The 12,256-nt window shown below is 38.1% G+C and overlaps 1 protein-coding gene across 2 annotated transcripts in view; it reads left to right on the forward strand.

The window, feature by feature from the left end:
- PTH1R (parathyroid hormone 1 receptor) overlaps nucleotides 1–12,256 on the forward strand; it is a 643,148-nt gene that overhangs the window by 597,095 nt on the left and 33,797 nt on the right. For both annotated transcript variants that reach the window (XM_078662472.1, XM_078662473.1), the window contains one exon: nucleotides 7,390–7,484. In XM_078662472.1, the coding sequence (XP_078518598.1) occupies nucleotides 7,390–7,484 (95 nt within the window). The remainder of the gene's footprint in view (nucleotides 1–7,389; nucleotides 7,485–12,256) is intronic.

A 12,256-nucleotide genomic window follows, 5' to 3' on the forward strand; every position in this document is an offset into this window, starting at 1 on the left:
TCCCCTGGATACCCCTGGACTGCAGACGGTCTGTCACTCAGGCCCTTTTGGTTAGTCGCCTGGACTATGGCAACGCACTATTCAATGGGATGAATGAGCAGTTATTCTCCCGTTTACAGATTGTGCAAAACCAGGCGGCCAAACTCATTCTCAATAAAGGCAAGCGAGACTCGGCATCAGAGTGCTTAAAAAAACTTCACTGGCTCCCGATGCGCCCGAGGGCTGCCTTCAAACTACTTAGCCATGCTCATAGGACCTTACATGGAACTGGCCCCTCAATACTCCATGGGAAGATCGAATTCTATGTACCCAACAGGAACCTACGATCATGCCAATCAGCCCTGGCGAAACCTAAACGCATCTACAAGGTCAGAACAGGCGGACGCTCCTTTTCCTACCTTGCAGCAATAAGGTGGAATGAGCTCCCCTCGGACCTGAGACATACCACGAACTATCTCCAGTTCCGAGGGAAACTCAAAACGCATCTCTTCCCTAAACCGTAAATCTCTCAGCACACACCCCAACAGCTTCCCTGGTTTTCAGCGCCGTGATATCCCACGGGATGAGTGTCGCGCTTTATAAAAACCGCAACATAAATAAATAAATAAATACACCCCTCTTTGGAATGTGTGTTCTCTTTTAAGTGCAATATTCTTGAACCAACTTTCATCGCCTTCTTATTCTTCCAGCCCAGAAGTAAATCCTGACTCCAATATCTGTAACAACACTGATGACGCTCTAGAACAAATAATAAACACAATAGCCATTGTTCCTACAAGAAAACAATAGCAGTATTCTATAACAAGAAACACAACCCTAAAAACTCTATCACGATCTCAAATCACTATTAATTACTTTATTTTCTCCTATTTTTTTAGATAAATAAATTGCTTTTAAATTCAATCTCCAAATGGGGAGGCAGGTGGGATAAAGCTAACCTCTGTCTATTAATGAAATCCAGATTATCTCTTAATTTCAGTTAGAGAAATGTCATTTCATTATAAGACTGGAGGCTATCTTTATGCATGTTGGTAGTCTCCCAACACCACATTTGCCATATGCTCAATCAGTCTACAATAATTAGTATTGAAGCAATCTAATTAGACCAGTCAGCAGCCTTCATAATTTCCTCCAATCTCCCACCAAACCAAAAATTGCTCCCCTCATAGAATGAGTCTTAAACCATTCTAAATCAATTCCTACTTGCTCCATAGTCCAGCTATTCAGTCTTGCAGTAGTTGCAGATGTCAGTGACTTAAACGTCTTCACAAAAGAAATCAATACCTGACTCACACCATTCATTCTATATTCGGCATATCTGTTCTCATACTCTTTTATACAGTTCACCACACAAAGTTTCTTACTCTGGTCAAATTTTGGATAAAGAACAGAATCTGACATTGTCTTAGTTCACATCCTTATCTCAAATCTCACATCGTCCGGACCATAAAACCTACTCTTGCCTCCAATGCTTTCACATCTGAAACTCTGCAACATGAAATCAAATGCAGCAGAGAAGCCAGGTTCATTGTAAGTCTTTTTAAATCCAAAAAGTTATTACTTGGGCAGGAACTCAACAACGATAACACTCAAATTACATCCCACAACACATCATACTTTGCTCTAGGCGGTCTTCTCAAACTAATACTTTTCATAATTCTGCATAGTGAGACATGCTTTCCCACACATTTTCCATCCACCTGACACTGACCCGCTGATATTGCAGACATATAACAATTCATAGTGCTGAAACTAAGTTCTCTTTCAAACTGTTTCACCAAACAATTTACTTCCTCTACTACAGGAGCAAGCAACAACCCAAACTCTACAAATTCCACTATATTTACTTCTTGTACCTGGCACCCACACATCCTCGAGCAACTCAGCAGCTTTCCTTGACATACCTGAGAATGCATTAAGATCTCCTGACATGTTATGAACAAAAAGGTTCAATACTCTTGACAGCGCCAACGGATGTTCTTCTCCATTCCCTTTGCTTAATAGTCCTTCTCTCACTGGAAACAAGAAAGACACATCCCAAGCCCTTTCCATGCCCAAAGGAAACCATGCTTGAGACACCCAAAATGGTGTCACGAACATCGCCTGACACTTTGATCTCCTTACTTTCTGCAAAACCCTCTGAATTATTGCAAATGGAAGAAATGCAATTCCAAATCTGTTGAGAAACATCCACCTTACTGGCATCCGACTGTAATAACTCTCTATTTGATATATCAGTCTGCTCACAAAGCAATCCACATCCAGAGGACCCCTTTCCCAATCTCTTCTCCTGAAACAGTCCTGAACAACTTCCAGTCACTGAAGTCTCTCAAGAATCTTGACTTCCAATCTGCAGTAACATTTTCCTTCCGAAGCAAATACTCCACTCTCAGGCTTATTTTGTGTACCAAACAAAATGAACAAAAGCCCTCTGTTAGACCAGACATCCTTAGGGTGGTTTCTCCTGGCATTTTGCCTTCAAACCTACTGTTTTTACTGTCTTTGTTGATCTTGTTTTGCTGGCTTTATGAATCTGGGTACTTTACCTCTGCTAACCGGTGCTGAAGGTAATATGCTCTATACCTGAAAACATGGCAAAATTGGCTTAGCCCCAGTTGGCACATTTCATTTACTTATAAGTCCCTAGTAAAGTGCACTACATGCACCCTGCACCTGTAAATTCAATGGTTTTAATTGGCCTGCAGCACTGATTGTGCACCCACTTAAGTAGCCCTGTAAACATGACTCTGTCCAGCCACTGCAGGGCTTGTGTGTGCATTCTTAAACCGTCATGTCGACCTGGCAAGTTAACCAACTTGCCAGGGCCAAAACCCCAAATTAGGCCCTAGACAACCCAGTGGCAGGGTTCAGTGTATTTAAAAAGTAAAAAATGCACTTTTTAAGTTAAACTTTTTAAGTTTTACATGTCCTGGTAGTAAAATATTCTTTAATTTGTTTACACTACTGCAGGTTTATAAGTGTAATTTCCAATTAAAAAGAGATAGTACCCACACATTTGGTGTCTGTAGAATCACAATTTAAAAACAAAACTTATGGTGAAGTTGAGTTTTAAATTGCAATTCTGAAAGCTACACTTTCTAGAGATGTGGCATTTTCTTACTGTAATAATTTGATGCCTTCTATCTGTCTCTGAATACACATCTGGGGAGTGCAGCTGGTTTTGTGTGTTCCTTCTAGACAGCAACACATAAAGGGAGCTTAGGTGTGACTTATCTGCCATCCTTGTCAAGATGGAAGGGAGGTGCTAACTTACATCTGAAAGGGCTGTTTTGTGTCCCCACACAAAAGGATGCATACCCTCCTTGTAGTGAGTCTGGAGCAAGGGCAGGAAAGGCAGGTGCCTGTGCACTTCAAATGCATACTTTTAAAGTCACCCCCACTTTGAAGGCCCAAATGGGTATAAGTACTGGACCTCTGGCACCCCCAACTGAGAACACTACTGGAACTGGGGTTATTCTACCTGGAAGAAGGACTGCTATGCTGCTGGAGCGACTACCACTCTGCTAGACGATTTAATTGTGTTGGCCTGCTTTCTGCTGCCCTGTTGCCTGGAAGAGAGAAGGACGATGCCTGAATCTCTACATCCGAGAACCTAAGTATCTTCAGAGGCTTTTGGCTTTCTTTCTGTTCTAAAGTCTCAGGGATACCAAACAATTCTCTTTAACCTACAAACAGCACCTAAACTTTGAGTCTAAAGTGCTGCAACTGCCGGAACCCACCCATCAAAACTGCTGTGCCAATCAGAACTGATGCCTCATCGCCTTTGAGGGAAACAGATCAGTGCATGACATTTGGAACCACTGCTTCACCTCCTGAAACGCCACTTCTGAACTGACTCACTGATGTCACTGCGTGGAGAAGATCCACGTATCACCTCTACAGTGTTGAGAAACCAGGCATATCACAATCTAAACCATCGCACCTTGGTACTGGTGCATCGCTCACAGGACCCATGCATCCCCACCATTGTGTAGAAAAATCCAGCTCATCACCCCAACTGATTTGGGATCAATGACGTATCGCTCGGCTGCAGCCTGCATCTCATTGTTGTGACCAGGATCACGGTAATTTTGCTCAGCGGGCCCTGCGTGGGTCCTCTATCCGGTGTGTTGTTTGTGACCTACCCTGACGAGGGTTCCTGCTTGGACAGAGTGCATACTGCTGCCAAGCAGACAGCCAATTTCTAAAACCCTCCACCAATTCTGACAAAGAACAGGACCTGCTTCCTAACCAATCTATATAAGCCACTGCAGAAGAATTGTCTATTTTTAACAACACTGTACTGGTATTCAAAATGTCTTTGAAACTCATGAACGCGTATAGACCTGCCGTCAACTTAAACAATGCATGTGCTGATTGTTCTCCATGTCTGAACATAATCCACCAGTCTCCTGAACATCCAAACATGCACCCCATTCAGACAATTGTGCATCTGTCTCTAATACAGAATTTGGTACATATCCAAAAATGTCTCATCCATTACACGCCTCCAGATTCTCCAACCACCAAAATAACTCTTACTTTGTTTCTGGATTCAAATGTATCTTGTCTCCATAACACAAGCCCTGTCACAAGGCTTCTGCTTTTACTCTCTGAAGATCCCGGTAATGTATAGAAAACAGCCTTATTAAAGTGGATAACAATACTATCAACTTCACTATATTTCTTACAGTGAACAATTTCTCCCCAGTACATACATAATCTACTTCTTAATTCTCTTTATCTTTTTTCCGAGCATTAACAACATTACATTGACCGTAAATATGCTGAATGATAAAAATTCCAATATCTGAGCTGGCTTTATAACTGACGTGTCCTCGTTTACAATAAAACCCAGACTTTCCAATACATTCTCTTCATTTACTCCATACACTATGACATCACCAAAATGTAGGCCAGGTAAATAATCATCCGACTATCTCTCTCTCTTTTAAGACGCTATTACCCTCATTACTTTGGGGAACACCATTGAGCAGATGATAAGCCAAAGGGTTGACACTTAAACTGGTGTAGTTGGTTCTGCCATCTGAACTGAAGAAATGATTGCTTGATCCTCTCCATTGGACTCGTAAAACATGTATCTTTTAGATCAACGTTTACCAGCCAATTGTCCTTCCACAACATATCTCTTAGAAGAAGTATACCTTCCATCTTGAAAGGTCTGTAAGCAATGATTTTAATAAACTCTGTCAGAGTTATCACAGGCCTCCAACCGTTGTCATTATTCTCAACCAGATACAGGTTACTGACAAGTCCCTTGCTCTACTCCTTTACTGAAAGAATTGCTGATCTCTCCATCTAAAGCAGACTGTTGAAATCTGCTCAAAATCAATGTTCCTGGTTTTCGTACTTGTTTAGGCACTTCCACAAATTCTATCTTGAATCCTTGAATCATCTCCAGAACCCGTGAGTCTCGAGAAATACTCTCCCATATGTGAATAAAATGTCTCAAACAACCACCACCTACTTTCCTTGCAAAAATCTGAGTCTAAGCCAGTGATTCAGAATTAACTTTATTACGCAGATAAAATATCATCACACAAAGTATTCTATCAGCACATATATATCACTAGATAAAAGCTGTCAATTAAAATTTAAATTAACATATATTAAGACATAATTTGTGAGGAGATAAAAATATTTGGTTTATAAAGATTCATAAGATAAAGATATTAATTCATATGTATACACGCAAATGTTGCACAGCCTAGCATCTTGAATTACATTTTAAATGTCAAAGTAACAGTTTGATATCCTTTTGCTCAAGGCGGATAAAAAGAACGAGGCCAAAGAAAAACATGTAAAGGGATCAGACAGTAATTGAAAACGATATAAGGCTACACGACATTGTTTAAAATTCAATGACCGGATAAGAGAGACAATACATCTTTTTCTTTCATCACTATAAAATTTACAAAAGAATACAAAGTGAAGGTCGTTCTAGGCAGATCGTTTGTTACAAGGACAAAATAGGAATGCAGTAATTGCATAAGTTTTGGGCAAATGGCCTAACATTGGGGAGATATAATTTAAACAAAATCTCATTCAAATATATCTATATTGGAGATTCACAACAATTGATAAATAGGAGGAGTTCATGTTAATTATACTTGGGGCAGCGTGATATAGTCTAACTGTGGGAAGTTTAAAATTAGTGTTGTGCCTCCTCGCCTGTAGATGGGCCAATAAGTGAGTCTTCAGCTCCTTCTTAGATATTGACATACACATCTTCGGATCCGCATAAAGGTAATGTAGGACAACCGCCTGGAGATTAGATTTTAAATATCTTAACCATCTTATTTTACTTACACCATCTAATTTCAGGGTGTCATTTATAATATCTCTAGTCAGTGAAAGAGGTTCTTTACGCCAAACTGAATGCCACACCATAATTGGTGCAATATGAATCTTATCAATAATATAAGGAACTCTCAACTCCATGTGACTGTTATAATTAGAACACAACAGGGGAAGAGACACCAGGTTTATCAAAAAACGATCCTCTATGTGCTGCAGTTTAGAGGCATCAGAGATTCCCCAAACAGCTGCACCATAAGAGGTTCGTAAACCTTTTTTATCACTTCAATTTGCTTGGTCCCAAGTTTTTTCACAAACTTAAAAATGGCCCCCATATTTTTTTCCATCAATAACGCCCTGTTAGAGACCATATTTCTCCAATTATTGTCTCTATCGAACACAATCCCTAGATAATTAAAAGAATCTACAACATCTAGCTTAACCCCTTCAATGTACATTTGAGGCTGTTTCTGCTGCTTTGGACCTGCCACAAGAACAAAGGCCTTGGTGTAGTTAATTTTCAGATCCAAATTACTCAAATATTTTGCATACTCCTCTACGAGTCGATGCAGCTCATTGCCTGTGCACGCAAGGATCACCGCGTCCTCATACTCCGTAATCAGAAACATGTCGCCTTTACTAATGTTACCTTTTGTTGCATTAAATTAGTTATGTGTTAATTGAATTACTAGAGTCCATGTATTCAAATAACTGAAACATGATTTTACATTTATACAACAATATTAGTGAAATAAATCATGGGCAATGGTTGAGTACGGTAATAAGGCAAACATTTGAATGAATAAATGCAATTCTACAAGGGAATTTGAAGATGCGTGTTAAGGCGAAACAGTGACAAGGAATGATGAACTGAAGCCACAAGGGCATTTAAAGTTTAGGTCAGTGGGTGGAAGTTTGTAATGCCAACTGAGTAGATTCTGATATGGACATGTCATAATGTTTCATCTAAATGATCGTAAAGAGCAATGGTTAGATTAATAGAGTATGTTCTCACATTTGTGACAGCTGTTTCTTACTTTGTTCTTCATGTCTTAATTTTTATGTTTGTAGGTAAATTTTATTCTATTTATCAATATTGTCAGAGTTCTTGCTACCAAACTAAGAGAGACAAATGCAGGGAGGTGTGACACAAGGCAACAATACAGGTAAAGTGCTTTATCAACATTTGTTTTTATGAAATTTCACATTTCTGCCAAGTAACAGAAAAGCAAAATCCAATCTTATTTGATATATTTGTTGCTAAATGTTTTATATGAAAGGATAATGAATGGGAAAATGTAAGAGTCTCAAAGAGAAATGGCATGATTTGCATACCAAGCCTTTTAAAAAAGTTAAAGTTTAACAGACTTCAAAGATTGATAGCGGTACAAAAATAAAGCTACATTCTTTTTTACATGGTTTTAAGAGTTGTCAATTTTTTTCCAACCAGTCTGATAAATATATATATTTTTCAAATATTTTTGCTAGTTATAATGCTTGATTTCAACATCTCAGGAATTCTTAGGGAACAGGAGACAAACATCTTAATGGTCCAGAATCAGAATTTATTAGCATATCAACTGATCACTAGTGACATTCTGCCTTGTTATCCAGCAGCATAAATCACTGCAAATAAAGTGGACCAGTTTAAGTATATAGTTTCCTCGACATTTATGTTCTAAACTACAACATGGCGGGGTAAACTAAAAAAGTATTGCAAATGCCATCACGCCAACAATCCATTCAGAAATGCTAAAATCAACATGTAAGCTACACATTTTTTTTGCTAGCATATATCCAGTAGATTCCATTGCATTGCAGAGGGACAAAATTAGAGAATAATACTTAATGGTGTCACTGTTATTAATTCATAATTCTGACAAAAGCTGCCATTATATCCCATGACAGTAAAATCAGTGAAGTGCGAGAACACACACAAAAATTAAATCAGTTCTTATAACTTAATTTTTGAATGACAGAAAGATGTCCTCATAGATTGCCTATTATATGCAATTTTATGAAGAATATCTTTAAAATCGACCTCCAAAATGGACATATTAGATTTTTTTTTAATTGCTCGCCTGTAAAGAAATGGTAACCTATTTAAATATCCATGTTGGTATGATTACTTAGGCCACTATTCAATAGTAGACCTGGACAGAATTTCAGCTACTGTGGACGAATCAGAGTAATTTAGGTAAGTATGTGCTACTCTTTGATGCGGAATGACTGATAATTACACGATTACTCATCTTCGTGTAATATGAGGGGAAAAATCCTACTGCATGAACACATTTAGTGAGCACGAGCAGCTGCTTGTGCTCGCTATTTGTATTCTGTTGCATTTAACTCTGTCTATTTTAAACGCAGGGGCGATTTCTGCGCTAATAAACAGTGCTAAACACAGAATTACTTTACTTGCATATTTCCACTTAATCTCTTGGAATTGCTCAGTAACTCTGCATGATTACACTACATAGAATTACACGAGTTACGCCCACCCCTACTCAATGATCAGAGACAAATATTTAGAAATAGGAAGAATAAATATGCACATGTCATAAAAATGTATAGATTCTAGTTGCTGTCAATACAAACCCAACCAGGTTGTGGAGACGTCAGGCAATTTTTTGCAGTTATATTCCGTTCATATTAAAAAAAAGTTGATATGAGAATTATTTATGTGTTAAGTACAAAGGTGAGATGGAATGATACTAACATTAATAAAAACATAGGAATATTACATACTATTAAATGCATTTTCACAAGCACCCAGTGCAACATACAGAGTAAAATGTAGTATTTGCTAAGGGGCTACACTGTTAAGGGAATTGTTTTATATTACTCTCAAGCTCCCAGCACCCCAAATTCCTAATCCAGGCTCAACTTCATCACAGGAATTATATGACTCGTTCTATAATTTCTTCTTGTCCAAATTGAGATACTTAGGCAACAAATACACCTTGAAAGGGAGCAAGATGAAAGCATTATTTGGCCCTTCTATCTCCCTATAGCACAAATCGTCACATTTTGGTGAGATATTTGACACAGAAATAATGAACATCATGACTTTATCCAGGCACTCCGGCTCCACAAGACATCTGCCCTACCAAAATCATGAAGCATTATATATATGTGTTTCAGACAAGCTTACCCCTTGATTCAACCTTTCATTAAATAAAAAAGGAAAGTTAGCGGACAAATTATAAGCTACAATGACAAAACCACATTTTAAAGAAATCAAAGTTAGCTTCACATGATCCACAAAATCTCTAGCCCATCTCTCTGCTACCTAGGAACAGAGAGTTTTAAGCAGTTCTCCTTTTTGTTGAGTCAAATAACATTATTGATCCTGTAAAAGCCAGCTTGCCAACTAGAAATAACGCTAAGTCATTGGAACTATCCATCTTGAATGACCTTTGCAGACTGGCGGTGGCATCACAGCCCTTATTGGAATATATTTATGTGCTACTTGCAACACCATTGAACATTCACTTCTATTAATCAGGTTCCAAGAAACTGTTTCAGAAAATTGAATCCTAAAAAGGACATCTTCAGGCATTTTCTGATGCACCAAGGCCATTTAGCTTCGCCCATTTGCACAATTTTCCAAATAATCTGATGACACACAGCTGATTTTCTAATTGGTGGAACCTATGAACTCCAGGCCCTGCCATAACCCTAAAATGTTGTATTCCATTTGTTTTCGCATCACCCAAAAATAGATGGTCTCTAAGTTTTAAAACTAAATCTCAATAAAATCATGCTTCTGGAAACTAAGAAACTCTAGAAGAATAGATTCCCATCCAACAGCCAAACTCCGCAGTTTCACATTCTACACCTGTGCCATTTGTACAAGATCTGAGTATCTGTAAACAAGCTCAACTTTCACCCGAGAATCCTCACTTTAAGTAGCAAGAGCCTGTTTTTAGCAGATGAAACAGCTCAGGAATTGTCTTCCCTACATTAACCCAGGGCAACAAAGAAAGGTTACATTAGCCGTTCAAAAGTGTAGATTATGAAAAACAAATATTGGAACTTGTCTAACAAACTTCTTCAACATCTTCAATATGTTTAGAGCATGGGAACCAGACTCAATGCAATTTGTGACACAAACATATTACTTCAATACCTAAAACTCTCCCCGGATTTCCCATAAAGAAAAGAATCCTTTTCAAAGCCATTACAATTCTACATATTATTTTTCACTTCAATGCCCCTTCATTCATGAAAGAGAAATTTCAGCTGCATAACCTATCTTGTATTCTTTACTAAACAGACTCCATTTTGTTACAAATCGCAAGAACTGGTTTAGTCAATTTTTGGTGATAGGGCTTTCTCAGTGGGTTACCCGCAAATTGAGTAATAATCTGGCTTTTAAGCTCCTGAGTCTCTCTCTGTACTGTTGTTTATACCTGTTATGTTTTCAGAAGTTCCAAGAACCTCCGGTATACATGGACTTACAAATAAAAAATTAACATTACTGGATATTAATACTTTTAGTGGAGGTTGCCTTTAAACAGGGATACAGTTGAGTCACAACCAGATTTTGTCTTTTGGGGAATTGCTGGGACAAGCTGTTTCTGCAATTAATTCACATTTCCTTGTGCTCTCTGTTTCACCACAGTCTCCTAGCTGTTGGTAAAACAGAGTAGAGAAAACAAGTGTATGCAGTGTTCTTTCAGCTTGTAGAGGGGTCATCAGTAAAAACAGACACAAGCACAGTGTTTCTCTAAGGTCTACATGCTACCCATGCTTTAAATGAAGAGAAGACTTTAAATAATTGAGTCCATACATGAAGATAGCAGGTTAAAATGTTTGAATTTTCTTTAACTTTATACAGCAACATCTCTGGATTTCTATTTATTATTTTTATTTTTATTATTATTATTATTGTTGTTTTGTTGTTGATAAAATTATTAATATTATTTTGTTGTCGCTGCTATTGTTATTGTTGTTCTGTTATTTTTATTGTCATACAATTAATTGTTGAAGGATGCAAACGATTACCATTTAGTGCTTTGGTAAAGTGTTTTGAACAATAGATCTCTTTTATCAAAAGCATAAATCCAGAAAATGTCTTCACTACTGTTAGAAAATAAAAGTTGGATGCCACAGCGACTGTGTTAATTTTCTACGAGTCATCATCATTACTTGCTCACTTTCGGTACTTTCTTCCATGAACTTTTCTGATGTTTCATTCAAAGAAAGGTCTGTATGTTCCTGCAGAGCAGGTGTGACACATTAAAGGCTATGCAAATCTAGACCCCATTCTCAAATGCCTGGTGAAGGAGTCTTTTAACACAGCTGGCCCGGTGCCAAAACCTATTCAAACCTTCAGTTTAGTTAAGACACATAAACTGCAGTTATTAATGGAATAGGGCTGGCTATCTCCTACATCCCTCAGAAAATTACATTTTCTCACATCCTTTATGAAAAGTGCTGCATCCACAATACTAGACCATCTGGTCTTTTGGCCCTTTCCCATGGTCTTATCAAAGATCATTTGGCTGGAAGAGAGTTTCCAGTTCTGCATGATAATTATTTTGACAATCCATAGACCTGACTGCGGAGTACATTTGACAAATCTTTGACCTGCGCTCAAATTAATCCCCAAGCACCAACAGCTTTGGGATTAATGGAATTTGCACATTCATTTTGAAAGACAGAGCATCTAACATGAACAAGAAGCTCTTGTGACTTTCAAAAGATTGGTAGCTTCAAAGAACATATCTTCTAGCTCTGTTGAAAAGAGTGAGAGAAATACATAATAGTTGTCGGAGCACACACATATTTATGTTGTTAAAAAAGTATGAAGTCATTAGACAAGACATGGCACGCCTTCCACTTAAGAATTCAAAGGTGTTGTGGGGGCCATTTACAAAATTCGTCGGCCTAGTAAAAGCCAAGGTTGCATGACAAAGCATGGGCAACATAA

The sequence above is a fragment of the Lissotriton helveticus genome, chromosome 10 (assembly GCF_964261635.1).
Source record: "Lissotriton helveticus chromosome 10, aLisHel1.1, whole genome shotgun sequence".
NCBI classification, from domain to species: Eukaryota; Metazoa; Chordata; class Amphibia; order Caudata; family Salamandridae; genus Lissotriton; species Lissotriton helveticus.